Here is a 13793-nt window from a genome sequence, read left to right as displayed (position 1 = left end):
TTCTGTTTTTCGGCTTATCGCTTTATCACACATATCAGATTTTATTGTTCTGGGGCTTTCCAATATGGCGATTTTGGCGTGAATTTTGATATTAGAGATGCGCTATCCAGTTATTATAGAGATCAGTGGGTCATCCATAGACTTTTATTAATACTTTTACTTGTTTCATTTTTGTAGGTATATTACTGCTGATCAGAAGAGAAGATTGGGTACAATTAAAGAAAATGAAGTTTTAATTCAGAGGAAAAAAGATATTATGATTGGTGGCCAAATGCAGAGCGCCACTGTCCCATTCCGTGTTGTTGATCAACCTTTAAAGCTGCAACCAAATGAATGGTATTTTTTTTATTTCTGAATCAGAATCAGTTGCTAAAACTGTGTTTTTTTATTTTATTTAACTAATGGATTATGAGGCTATGGTTTAATATTTCTTCCATATAGCAGTTTCTTTTTAAAATTAAAGCTTGCTATTAACATTAAAGCTTGCTATTAACATTATTTGTGAATAAATACTTTTTGTACTAATTGAAGAAGTTAAGATTTTTTCCATTTACTTTTAATTATTTTCTTTAATTTTATGTTGTTGAATTTTGACTTTAAAATTACAGGAATCGTGTAGCTGCTGTTTTTGTACAAGGACCTGCCTGGCAATTCAAAGGTTGGCCGTGGTTGTTACCAGATGGTTCTCCAACTGATATATTCACAAAAGGTAACAAATTTTATATTATTTGTTTATGAATTGCAATTAAACAGTAATTACTAACCTTTTTTTTCTTTAATTTTTAGTGAAAGCGTTTTTTGTCAAATATGATGATATGAAAGTCGATCCAAATGTTTCAAAATGGGACGTCCAAATATTAACTGTAAATATGTTGTTCTGTTTTGGATATTTTATGCTTTGAACTTGCTTCATAATCATAACATAAGATTATATATTTCTGTTACTTAATATTTATATAAGATAATACTAAAAAAAATGGTCAAAATTTTGTAAGTTTAGTTAGCAATTAAAATTTAGTTAGCAAAAATATGGTTCGTTTAACATAATAAAGTAAAATGATTATTATTGTTATGCACACTAATACAGCTTAAATTAAAATACTTTTGACTTATCAATAACTAGTGTTACCACCTCTTGATGTAATTACAGCCAGACAGCGCCGTGGCATACTTTTAATTAGAGATCTAATCGTTTCTTGATGGATATCTTCCCACACGCTGTTAAGACTTTGTCGCAACTCGTCTAAGCTGTTAAGTGGTGGATGTTGACTTCTAACACAGCGCTCCATTATATCCCAAAGATGCTCTATTCGGTTTATATCTGGACTGCAAGCTCGCCACTCCAAAAATTCAGCATTAACATTGTTTAAGCATTCAGTAACAATATGTGCCGTATGTGGTCTAGCATTATCCTGCATAAGAAGGAATCCATCTCCAATGTACGTTGCAAATGGTACCACAAAAGGTTCTAAAATATCTGCTATGTATCGTTGAGAAGTCAGACGTTCACTATCAACAATAAAAGGCTCTGTGCGATCTGTTAAAGATATTCCTCCCCATACCATCAATCAGCTGCCTCCATATAAAGTGGTTTCTCGAATGTTACAAGCGAAAGATCATTTGGTCTTCTGTACACTCTTGGGCGGCAATCACAGCTTACAAGGCAAAACCTTGACTAATCTGTAAATAAGACTTGTCCCCAGTCATGTATTTCCCAATTCATATGCCTCCTTGCAAAAGCCAGTCTGTTTCTGCAGTGGTCTACAGACAATCTGGAAACAGTAGCTGCTGCCTGAGGTCGTAAATTTAAAGCACGAAGTCTTCTTCTTATGGCAAGTTACATTTGGAGACTTTGTGCAGTAGTGAACCGTTCTCTCAGTGTTCGAAGCATTAAAAATCGGTCCTCCACGGCATTGGTAGCTCATTGTCTGCCTTGGCCAAGTCTTCTAGCGTGATCATTGGTCTCTACAAACCTTTCTAGAACCCTACCGACTGTTGTATGAGACACTCCAAATCTTCTACCAAGTTCGCAATTTGTTAATCCTTCATTGAACAAAGTAACAGTTGCAACACATTCATCATGACTTAAATTTCGTCTAAAACACTGCATTGCAAACAGATGTGTTGCTCAAATGACAGTTATCTTTTCTACTGTTAAAACAATTTAAAACCAACACATACTTTTCTTTTAGAAGTGAGGTTTAACTACAGCAAAATATGCTACTTATTAAAAGCTGCTATGCTAAAACTTCGAAATTAAATAAGGGAAACGGAATAAAACCTGCAAAAGGCGTAACAATAAACATAATCATCTTTGTAATTGATAAATCCGGGAAATTCATAATATTTTTCAAAATAAGTCGGAATTTTAAACGGTGCGTTAATTTGGCGGCTAAGTGTATTTCCCAAAAACAGAAGATATTGATTTTCTTATCTTTACTTTCAAGAAAAATTGTTCTTAAATCTTGTATTAGAGTGTTGTACTAAAGCATAGTACCTTTAAAAATCTTACAGAGCGCAATAGTAAAACAAATCAGTAAAAAAAAATATGATAAAACAATATTGATGTAAAAATTAACTTCAAAATTGGTTTAAAGAAACACGTTTTTCACCTTATTTCGTTGAAAGTTTCGTTCAAGATAATTTAATATGATTGGTTAAATAAATAAGACTGGCTTCTTATTTGACGGAATATAAGACTATTCTCAAGCTTCTTTTTTTTTTTTTTTTTTTTCTTTTTTTAAACATTCCTTGTCCAAGATGATATTGGATGCTACCTGTTGGTTTAAAATAAGTAATCTACTTGGTATTTCTGCTACTGAACTGGATTCATTCTTCATACGTATTGTTTTCCACTTTGTTGCTTCTCTCACTGCTTTTCGAACCATTTTTATGTGTCTTACAGATCTTAAAAATTTTATGCTACTTTTTATAGAAAATGATCGAACAGGCATTAATTAAAGTTATAAGAGTTGGTTTGAGAAAAACAGGATAGAAATCAATTTAAAACTTTGAGTATCTTTTTTCTTATAACACTTTCTGGTATGCTTTTACATACACTTCATAAACTGAATTAAATAAAAGAGTAATGTACTAGTGAACTTATTAGTAACAGAAATATTACAAGGAAATATTGTTGCTGCCATACAAAAAATATGCCTTAATCAAATAGGGTTCCTTTTTTTATGTTTAAAAAAAAAAATAGAATTACCAAATTATCTTAATACGTCTATTTTTTCTGAAACCACTGTACTATAAGTTTATTTCTCTTTATTGATTTTAAAAGTTTTTGAAAAGTTTTCAAGAATACTATAGTTTTTCAATTAATTTCAAAAAAAGCCGACTCTTACTTAAATAATTTCCAAATTATGTTTTTAAAGTTTGTGAATTAAATATTATGCCGACTTAATATTAAACTTAGACTTAATGAAACAAACTCCCATAACAGAATTTTCCTGTAAGAGACTAGCATTATTTTAAAAAGGTTATTCAAAATTTTAATGGCATAACGAAAGGGACTTTTTAATGATTTTTTAAAGATAGAGTAGCATTTATCTATTGCAAGTGTACGTTGTGAAAATTAAGATTGATGATTTTCTTTTTTTTTGGGGTGCATAATTTTAAGTAGTTTCTTGTTAATGTAATTGTCTTTTTTTTTTTTTTTTTCAATCTATAGATAAATCGAAACAGACGACACATGGACAGAGCATGTGTCTTAAAGTTTTGGGAATCGCTTGAAAAGTTTGTTTCCTATTTTTAAATTTGAATTTTTTAAAATCTAATTTATTCAAGTTGACGTACCCATATCGATTACGTTCATGTTTCTTGTTAATTTAGGAACTTAGTGCCATCGTTTTTACCTTTTATTTTTTAGATTTCTTGCAAAAACCAAACCCAATTTAAGATTCTAATCCTTTTAAGTTTCTGTAAGTAAAAATCTTTTTGAATTTGTAAAAAGGTCTTTTTAGAATTAACCTTGATTTGTTTATGAGAATATGTTGGATTTAGTTTCCTATTTTTGTTTATAGGCAAAGTACTAATACTTTTCGTCAACTTACTGAATTTTGGGTCAAAAGGAATGTGTTGGGTGAATTCTTTCCTGCCGATTTAATGTGAATTAAACTTAAATTACTTGAAGTGAATATTTCAAAGGCTGTAAATTGCTTCATTATAAAATATAATTTGTGATGCAGATTTTAGCTTTTTTTTATCTTTAACAACTTATGCTAAGTTATGAAAGATAAGCTCCACTTCTCCCGTCTTGGATGAAAAGACCCTGATCTTATCCTTCATATATTTTTTTAAAATACGGCTTTGAACACCAAGATTACTTTATAGCCATTTATCGAGAAATTAACTGATAAACGTGAACATGAAAACACTTTCGTTCTACTTTCCGTGCATGCGATAAATGCTAATAATCTTAAAAGAGATTATTTAAGTAAGGATATTTATTTTAGTAAGGAATTGAATAAGGATACTCATTTTTTTATCAGTGCAGATCTGAAACAATTGTAATATTAAAACTATTAAAGTGGCAATAAAAATTGTTTTTACAAACAAGGCATAAAAAAGAAAAAAGATAAAAATTTGGCAGTTGTTGCATAAAAGCGAGTTCAAATGTGGTGTTCTCACATCTGACAAGCATTTTAATCGGTAAAAAATAATCGGTATTTAAATAAAAGACGATCATCATAACATTAAGTAGTTGGCTAACACCATTCTTCTTCTTCGAAAGAGGGTGGTAACCCGTATAAATCGTATGGATTCTTTCCAGACTTGATGGCGAGTGCAATGTCTTTTTTCTGTTTTTTAATTCCATTTTGTTTGTCACATGATTGGGGTGACTGAGAGTATTTCAACTGATTATTACTACGAGTATTATAGTTACCAATAAACGGCGCATTAAGTGGTGCAATCTAAATGGAAACAAAAAAGCTTAAAATGCTAGAAACCTGAAATACCCTAATTCGTAAAATTTTAAGAACATTAAAATTACTTTTAATCCTCATTCGAGGCTTGGATTGTAACCTTTTAGATTTTTTAACGAGTTTTATTTACGCATAAAATGTTTGCACTTTTTTAACTTAAAAATCGAGTTTTACAGATTTCTTTGAAAAGAACAATGCTGGGTAACTTCGACATTTAGGTAAATTTTAACCTAGCACATGGATAAGATTGACATTTGAGGAGATATAAATTAATAGAAATCCTGGTAAATTTGAATCAACTTGGGTGTAAGTAAAGTAGATAATAGATACAGATGAAGAGTCCTTGAATGCAGAGTGATCAGCAGAACCGGATGATCATTTGAGAATATTTTACTTAAATTAGAATTGTTAAAGCATACCAGCTATACCGCGTTACCTAATTAAATTTTACTGGGAGGCGCCTTCATAACTATAACTTTTAGTTAATCAAATTTATAAACTCAGTGAAAGAATGAAAAGGAAAAAATACTAAATTTTTTTAATCAGATCTAAAGATAGAAAGTTCTGTTTTAAAAGTTTCCTATTATTTTAAGACATGAAAAAATCTGCGCGGTCATTATAAAGGATATTTAACTTTTGGATTTCGATATTGAATGTTATATATATTTTGAAAGTACATATATTAATATCATTAAATTTCACTTAAGAAAGTTTGTGAAGTTGTGTACGTGAGAACGCACGCAGTTTGCGTTTTACACTCGACATCAGCTTTTGCACAGTCTTCGGCTGGACTTTCTTGGTAGCTCTAATCCATTTATTTTTGAAGTCTTTAGTGTTTTTGGGTTCTTTTACATTGAACCTTAGTTTTCTTTTGACAAGAGCCCAATATCTTTCGATAGGACGTAGTTCGGGACAATTTGGTGGATTGCAGTGTTTTTCAACGAAATCTACATTATGTTTTCTAAGCCAGTTTAAAGTTGTCCCAGAGTAGTGACATGATGCTAAATCGGGCCAAAATAACGGGTTACCCGTGTGTGTTCTTAAAAACGGCAAAAGACGTTTCTTGAGGCATTCTTTTATGTATATTTTGGTGTTAATTGTTCCCATAGTCACAAAACAAGAGCTTCTTTCACCACATTCACAAATTGCTTGCCAAACTAAGAATTTTTTAGCGAATTTTTGCATTCCAATGCATTTATAATTGGAATTCAGTTTCTTGTGATTAATTGCTGAATAATATTGGTGTCCTGGAAGAGATCGAAAATATGCAGCACAATAAGTTTTCTATTGATTGTACCAGTGTCCTTTAATCGTTTCACAACGCTCTGCACTGTTCTCAAAGCAATCTGCAGCTCTTAAGAAATTGTTTTGTTTGATACACCAGGATTTTCAACGAGAAAATGCAAAACTTTTTCTCGCTTCTTATCTTGATTTGATGACATTTCAATTAAAACTAATTGTTTTAATAACAGAGTTGTTTAAATTTTGAATAACATTAATACAATTAAAAACAATTAGCTATTTAAAATAATGTACTGTTTCCGTAAACACCATATCAGAACACGCGCAGATTTTTTCTGGTACATGTCTTATTATGAATCTTAAAGAAGTTTTACAAGACTACTTTGGAATCCAAAAGTCTGTAGAAAAATTCTATAGGAACTATAAAAAATTCGGTGTTTGTAAAATAATTCGTGCTAAGATACACAAGCCACAATTTCGTATGGAATTGGAATTTATTTTGAGTAATTTATGCTAGTTATTTTCTGAAAATATTAAAACTTACACCCATAACTTACTCAATAGAGACTCTTGTTTTATATTGTAATTCTCTAGATAAAAATGTAATTCTCTAGTTATGCTATATTTTCACACTTATTTTTAACAAAAACTTAGTTTCTTTGAATTTTAGCCATTTCCTAAGATAATTTTGTAAATATATTAAAATAAAAATTTCAATTTTAAATATAGATAAATATTTAGTCAATCAAATTAGTTAGTCAGAAATGAACAGCGTACGGCAATATATGACTCGATTAAATCTTGTAAAATTTTTACAAAAAAATCATATTCAAGTGCGAAAAAACTTACATCGCTTAATTGTAAAGTTGATTTATTCATCTGAAGATTTGCGAAGTTTTCAAGAGGCTCTTCAGTTAAATTATTGATGCCACACAAGTTCTAAAAAGCAATAGTTCTAAAAATTATTATGAAAGTAATTTCTTTTTTTCCTCAAATATAAAGGAACAAGAATAACTCACGCTTTTTTTTTGTTTAGAAGATATTCGCAGGTGCTTGTAATTTTCATAGATCAGTTTAGCACAATATATTTTACCTACAGTCATCTGACTGGCACCTAAAAAATACTTCAAATGCAGAACTTCACACAATTAAATACTATGAAAATACCTCGTAAACAAAAAGGAAAATACAAAGAAAACAAAAAGTCAAAAATTTTTAAGCTTTCTCACCAGAAGCAATTTTTAGCATTAAGTAGAGTTCCATTTAAAAAAATACCTCCCATGGTAATATCACATGAATAAAAACGATACTTCTTATATACTTAATATATACTTTAGTATATATTAGTATGAGTTACTGTTTTTCGATACTTATTATACTTTAGTATATATTAGTATGAGTTACTGCTTTTTAAATTCGTAATATGCGGTCCGAAGTTAAACAGTTTCAATCGTAGACGCAGAAGTAAAAATAGGTCTACTTTATAAAAGAACCGATGGCTGCTATTTAATATTTAACGATATTAAATATAAAGACAGAAAACGTATACAAAAATCTTAAAAACATACCTTGAGTGCGTTTAGGTATCACGCGGTCCAAAGTCTTTTTTGTAATGTTGGGCCATACTCGCTTTAACATCAACCTCATCTCAATATTGTTGCTATGTAGATTATCTGAAAAATATCAGTTATATAAACTTAAATTAAAAGATAATTTGTATCTTTATTTAAAAAAAAACATGCCTAGGAGATCCATACTTAAGACGACTTTTCAATTTTCATAAAAAGTGCGAACATTCATTTTACATTTGAAAAGTTGCAGGATAGATAAAAAGTATGACCCACTTTTTTCTGTCATAATATTGAGGGCTGTTCTAACCAAAGCAAATAGTGTAGCAGTAAAATCCACAGTATTATCAGGGTGTAGAGGCATGTTCATTCGTATTAGGCGCTATAAAAGAAAGCTTAAATTAAATAACACATAATATTTTATTAAAAAAAAAATGAACAAGTATAAAATGCGCAGCATAAGTAATAGTAGAATAAATACCTTGTAAGCAACAACTTTTGGACATTTTGTACCAAGTCCAATAGGTGGAGACATTTGACGTAGTAATTGGCAGACTTCAGTGTGCTTAATGCGTCCACTAAGAACGGGTAGAATAGGTAAGAAATACAACCATACACTCTTTGTCAAATTGATGAATGAACATTTTGAAACTTTTATGAAACTTTTACAAAGTATCAGCACTTCCAATAGAAATTTCAACTTTTACAATTATGAGATCAAATCACTTTATTAACCACTTGGACTCAAGGGCTTAAAAAAAAATTCGATCACTGTCGTAAGTTACCAAATTATGTTGTAGTACGGTTGTTAGTAGAATCATCAGTACAGTTGTTTGTAGATGTTTCATGTTTTAGAGCTAAAATTGTGAATAGAACATTTGAGGGAATGAAATTTTGGTTTGCATGGAACATTTTGAGCGAATAGTCACATATAAGGTTTTTACCTACTCAACTCTAAAACTATTTTGGTTTCAAAATTTCCCATTAGAGTCATTGATATGATTAGATTTTATCATCAAACGCAATACATTACACAATATTAAAACTTTTACCAATGAGTAAAGTAAAAATTATACTCACGTTGCTCTTGGATCAAACTCAGCCCAAACTCTCACAAACTCATCAAGATGATGAGGTCCTAAAATACTTTCATCTTGAGTTAAATACCCGAAGTTGTCCATGATAACTGCCACAAACAAGTTCAACATCTGCATAAAATTAAATCATGTTTTTATCATAAATTTTCATTAAAATGTTTATCAGTCAAAAATTGTATAGTAGTAAAAAGTCCTGAAAAAAAAATTAATTCTAAATAGATATACATAAAAAAAAAAAGCAGACTACACTTACCAAAAATGAACAAAAGAAGATAAACGATACAAAGTACATGTATGCAAAGTCACTACCACATAATTCTTGTCCATTAGCAGCAGGCAGTGATGTATCGCATTTAGCTTGAGAAGTACAAGCTAACATAATGTTGTGCCAATTTTCTCCTGTAGCAGCCCTTGAAATGAAAAACGTGAGTGGCAATTTTTAAAAAATGTTTTCGCAATTTTATCTTTTTTATAAAATTCTAAATTGTGCGTAACAGAAAAATTTCAAAAAGTCGAAGCTAGGAATTTAAATTTTAACAACCAAACGGAAAATAAGATTAGATTTTGATATAGATAAGCTATTGTATTGTAACTACAGCAATAATGAAATCTGGAATAAATTTTGAAATCTTTTTAGTGCTGCGTTTTTTTAAAAAATTAAAAAGTTCAATTTCATTTAAGATAATTGCTTAGCTTTATTTTTGGTTATTTTTTATTTTTTATTTAACATAGCCTCTGTTATGTATTAAATCAAACAGATTTGCAAATAAAGTAAAGTAGATATTAAAATGTAAAGAATAAAACCCCCATAAAATCTTAATTTTGATAGCCCGAATGATTTTAATTTAAACCACATTAAACCTTCAAAACAATTATCTAATAGAAAAAGCTTTTTTACAATGATTTAAAATGAAATATCAGCAACAAAAAGACAGAAGAAAAAGTAAACGACTAAAAAAAAGGGAACAAAAAAGAAGAGAAAAAAACTTGCACAAGCAGCAATTTAGAAAAAAAAGGTTTAAAGAAACTCAAACAAAGTAAAACTTATTTTTATGGGCTTCCATAGCAAATTTGGTACTTTTAAATATTCGTTTACATAAAATATGGTAATTAACTGTTAGCAACCAGAAAACACATGCAGTCTTAATTTAAAATGTCAAAAATATCTGTTTAAGACGTTTAAGTATCCGCTTCGACATTTATACATTTTAAAAAAGTTATGTTACAAAACAAACAGCTCATGTAACCTGGTTAGGTAAAACTATGTTGGAGTAAAGACTATACATAATATGATACTGCCCTTTTTAAATGATCAAAAAACTAGAAAATAGAATTCTATGCTTTTTTTTTGTATGTGCTTAATACAATAAAAACCTTTTAAAGGACATAAGATGCAATAGCTTTTTTACCTAAACAATACTTGCATGGCAGGAAAAAAGGCACGAAAATGGTTATAATGGTTGATTTCATTCCAAGGTCCACCTTGATCTTCATTCTCCAGCGATATCAGTGCAAACATCTAAAGATAAAACTTTAATATCTTATTAAATGAATGATTTGTTTAAAATTGATAACTAAAACTATGAAAACTTTTTTAAGAACATTTCTAAGTAATTAGATAATGATAGAAGAAAGAGCATCAAAAATTAACGATAAGTAATACTTTTTAAAATAAATTCCAATTAACTTTTTAATACCTGCATTCCAATAATAGCATAAATAAAAAACAGCAGAAAAATAAGCATTGCAACATAAGGTAAAGCCTGAAAAATTAAATAAAGAATACAATAATGTATAACAATAAATACATTACATACATACATACATACATACATACATACATACATACATACATACATACATACATACATACATACATACATACATACATACAATGAAATAAAAAAAGTAGCGGTTGCTGGTCCAAGTAATTATTAAAGATTACTATCACTTTAAAATTCAAATAAATTTAAAAAGGAAGATACTTTGAAAGATTGCAAGAATGTCCAAAGTAGAATACGTATTGTGTAGCCTCTTCTTAACAACTTTATGAGTCGAGCAGCACGAAATAATCTGAACAAACTTGGATCAAAAGGTATAGCCTGACCACTCTTAAAGAGAAGTCAAGAATTTGCACTATACTTATAATCAAACATCTTAAAAGCTTACATAACTCTAAAGGTGGAAATAAAAATAACAATTACTTAATTACAATAACTACTTTTGATTTTCAAATAAATTGATTTATAATGTAAAGTGTTAAATAATATAACAATGATAATCTAATTTTAAAAATGTTATCAAAAGATCTTTTAATAAATATGAGTCATCCAAAAATCACCTACATATATATATATATATATATATATATATATATATATATATATATATATATATATATATATATATATATATATATATATATATATATATACTTATGTATATACTTATGTATATAGTTAATGTAATGTAAATAACTTACTATTGTTTTTGAAAATAGAAAATCAAGAACACTTCCCAAAACAATAATAAAATCAAAAACATTCCATCCATCTCGAAAATAGTTCTAAAAAATTAAGCTTAACATATAATTGAACTTGTATGTTTGTTAGCAGTTTTTCTTATGTGATTTAGTCATAAATGCAATTAAAAAATTCCTCTGGTCATAACAAAAAAAAAATTAGAATAACTAATACATAATATATACACAAAACTTAACAATAAAATGTATGAATATAAAAATACACACAATATATATGTATTTATGTGTCTATATATATATTCCAAGGTCAGCATATATATATATATATATATATATATATATATATATATATATATATATATATATACACATATATACATATATACATATATACATATATACATATGTATGTATGTATGTATGTATGTATGTATGTATGTATGTATGTATGTATGTATGTATGTATGTATGTATGTATGTATGTATGTATGTATGTATGTATGTATGTATGTATGTATGTATGTATGTATGTATGTATGTATGTATGTATGTATGTATGTATGTATGTATGTATGTATGTATGTATGTATGTATGTATGTATGTATGTATGTATGTATGTATGTATGTATGTATGTATGTATGTATGTATGTATGTATGTATGTATGTATGTATATATATATATGCATACGCATATGCTGACCTTGGAATGAAATTAAACATTATAACCATTTTCATGCTTTTTATATATATAAAGTTTATATAAAATTTTTTACGATAGTGGCCTAGTTTTTTGGTGATAAATTTGTCAAAACAAAAGACTTTTTTTAAAATCTTTTTTTTATTAACTCGAGTTAGAATTTAATTATTGACACCTTTTTAGTGCATGACACTCTTGTATTGATAACTAATCAATTAATTACCAATTTTTTACCTGTGAATAAATGGCCATTAAGTTTAACTGAATTGTGTCATTTTTAATTTACTTAATATATCCGACTTCCTTCTCTAAAAATGATAACATTTGTTATTTATTATTTATATAATACAAATCAAAAAAGTTTCCATGAAATACTAAATAAATTTTGAAATAATGCTAAATCTGATTTAGTAAAATTTTGACCAAATTGAAAAGAAAAGTATCCCTGAGAAGCTTAAATAAAAAATTGTTGGTTTAAAGAAACAAGTAAAACAATCTAATGTTGCTATAGCAAAAATAGTGTTTCAGAGGGCTGCATTCAAAAAAATTAAAAAAGTTTAAAAAAACTGAGACTGTCAAAGATTCTCTAAGATCTGATAGGCCTTCAAAGTTAACTGAAAGAGACAAAAATGTCGTTTTTTACATGGTCTGATCAAATCCTAGGATAAGCATTCATTCATGTTAACCAGAGAAATCAATGATTCCTTAAAGAATGTTACAATTCACAAATAAAAAGTGAGAAAAGTGTTACTCTAAAATGATATACATCACCATTAAAAACACTATTGACCATTAAAGATTACCTAAAACAATGGTGCTGAGAAAGAATCAACTGTTCAATTGAAAAATGGTCTTATGTAACTTTTAGTGATGAGGCTAATTTTGAGGTTCTAAACCACAAAAGAAAAGTTATGTTAAAAGATAAAAATATGAGAAGTATTTATTTCACTATGCTATACCAAGATTACAAGGAAGCAGAGGCTTGCCTGGAATATGGGATGTATTTCTCACAAAGGTCCAGATCTCAGCAATATATATATATATATATATATATATATATATATATATATATATATATATATATATATATATATATATATATATATATATATATATATATATATATATATATATATATATATATATATATGTATGAAGACCACACTGGAAAAACAATCAAGCTACATTTTTGCTTATTTTGGGTTTTTCCCCCTGTTATATTTGGCTGCAGTTTAACTATATAATAATTGACTATATAACTAGAAAACCGATCAAATTACACAGATATTTAACTTAGCAAATAAGTGAGCTATGGTGTGAGCTATGGTGTTTTGAAGTTTAAAATCTAATTTACTCAAAACAATTAAAATGTAGCTTGATCGTTTTTCCAGTGTGGTCTTCATATATATATACATATATATATACATATATATATACATATATATATATATATATATATATATATATATATATATATATATATATATATATATATATATATATATATATATATATATATATATATATATATATATATATATATATATATACCAGAAGAGCCAATCGTAGCTCAAAACTCAATTGACAAAAAACTTAATAAATGTAAGATAATTTTAATTTAAAATCTTAAACAACAGTTATTACAGATTTGGACAGAATTTTCAATAGATTATTGCATGAGATTTATTGAATCCATGCCTCATTGCATCCAATTATGCATAAAAGCAAAAGTAGGCTATTTTAAATATAAGTTAATTCTCTTCATCTAAATTGC

General features: G+C 28.0%; 2 protein-coding genes across 5 annotated transcripts in view; one reads left to right on the top strand and one right to left on the bottom strand.

The window, feature by feature from the left end:
• The window catches only part of LOC145180847 (parafibromin-like), a 60725-nt gene extending 56533 nt beyond the window's left edge, over positions 1-4192 (top strand). Inside the window, exons 17-22 of the mRNA XM_090101205.1 lie at positions 178-336; positions 609-709; positions 787-863; positions 3677-3741; positions 3875-3926; positions 4029-4192. Of these exons, the coding sequence (XP_089957331.1) occupies positions 178-336; positions 609-709; positions 787-863; positions 3677-3741; positions 3875-3911 (439 nt within the window). The 3' untranslated portion in view covers positions 3912-3926; positions 4029-4192. The remainder of the gene's footprint in view (positions 1-177; positions 337-608; positions 710-786; positions 864-3676; positions 3742-3874; positions 3927-4028) is intronic.
• A 408-nt stretch (positions 4193-4600) lies between these two features.
• The window catches only part of LOC145181354 (voltage-dependent calcium channel type A subunit alpha-1-like), a 59525-nt gene continuing 50332 nt past the window's right edge, over positions 4601-13793 (bottom strand). For 2 of the 4 annotated variants that reach the window (XM_090101203.1, XM_090101204.1), the window contains exons 31-42: positions 11321-11404; positions 10824-10949; positions 10536-10601; positions 10248-10357; positions 9092-9248; positions 8822-8949; positions 8223-8319; positions 8018-8123; positions 7742-7846; positions 7193-7287; positions 7023-7112; positions 4601-4919 (exon numbers count right to left, since the gene is read on the bottom strand). In XM_090101203.1, the coding sequence (XP_089957329.1) occupies positions 4713-4919; positions 7023-7112; positions 7193-7287; positions 7742-7846; positions 8018-8123; positions 8223-8319; positions 8822-8949; positions 9092-9248; positions 10248-10357; positions 10536-10601; positions 10824-10949; positions 11321-11404 (1371 nt within the window). In that variant the 3' untranslated portion in view covers positions 4601-4712. Of the gene's footprint in view, positions 4920-7022; positions 7113-7192; positions 7288-7741; positions 7847-8017; positions 8124-8222; positions 8493-8526; positions 8599-8821; positions 8950-9091; positions 9249-10247; positions 10358-10535; positions 10602-10823; positions 10950-11320; positions 11405-13793 lie in introns of those variants that run through there. The other 2 variants (XR_016456632.1, XR_016456631.1) reach the window with 2 other exon arrangements.

This window comes from Hydra viridissima, unplaced genomic scaffold (assembly GCF_058129835.1).
Source record: "Hydra viridissima isolate aposymbiotic clone 2 unplaced genomic scaffold, HvirCarnegie_v1 scaffold_10, whole genome shotgun sequence".
NCBI classification, from domain to species: domain Eukaryota; kingdom Metazoa; phylum Cnidaria; class Hydrozoa; order Anthoathecata; family Hydridae; genus Hydra; species Hydra viridissima.
Note: the sequence above shows the minus strand (reverse complement) of the source record. Positions and strands in the feature narration are given on the sequence as shown.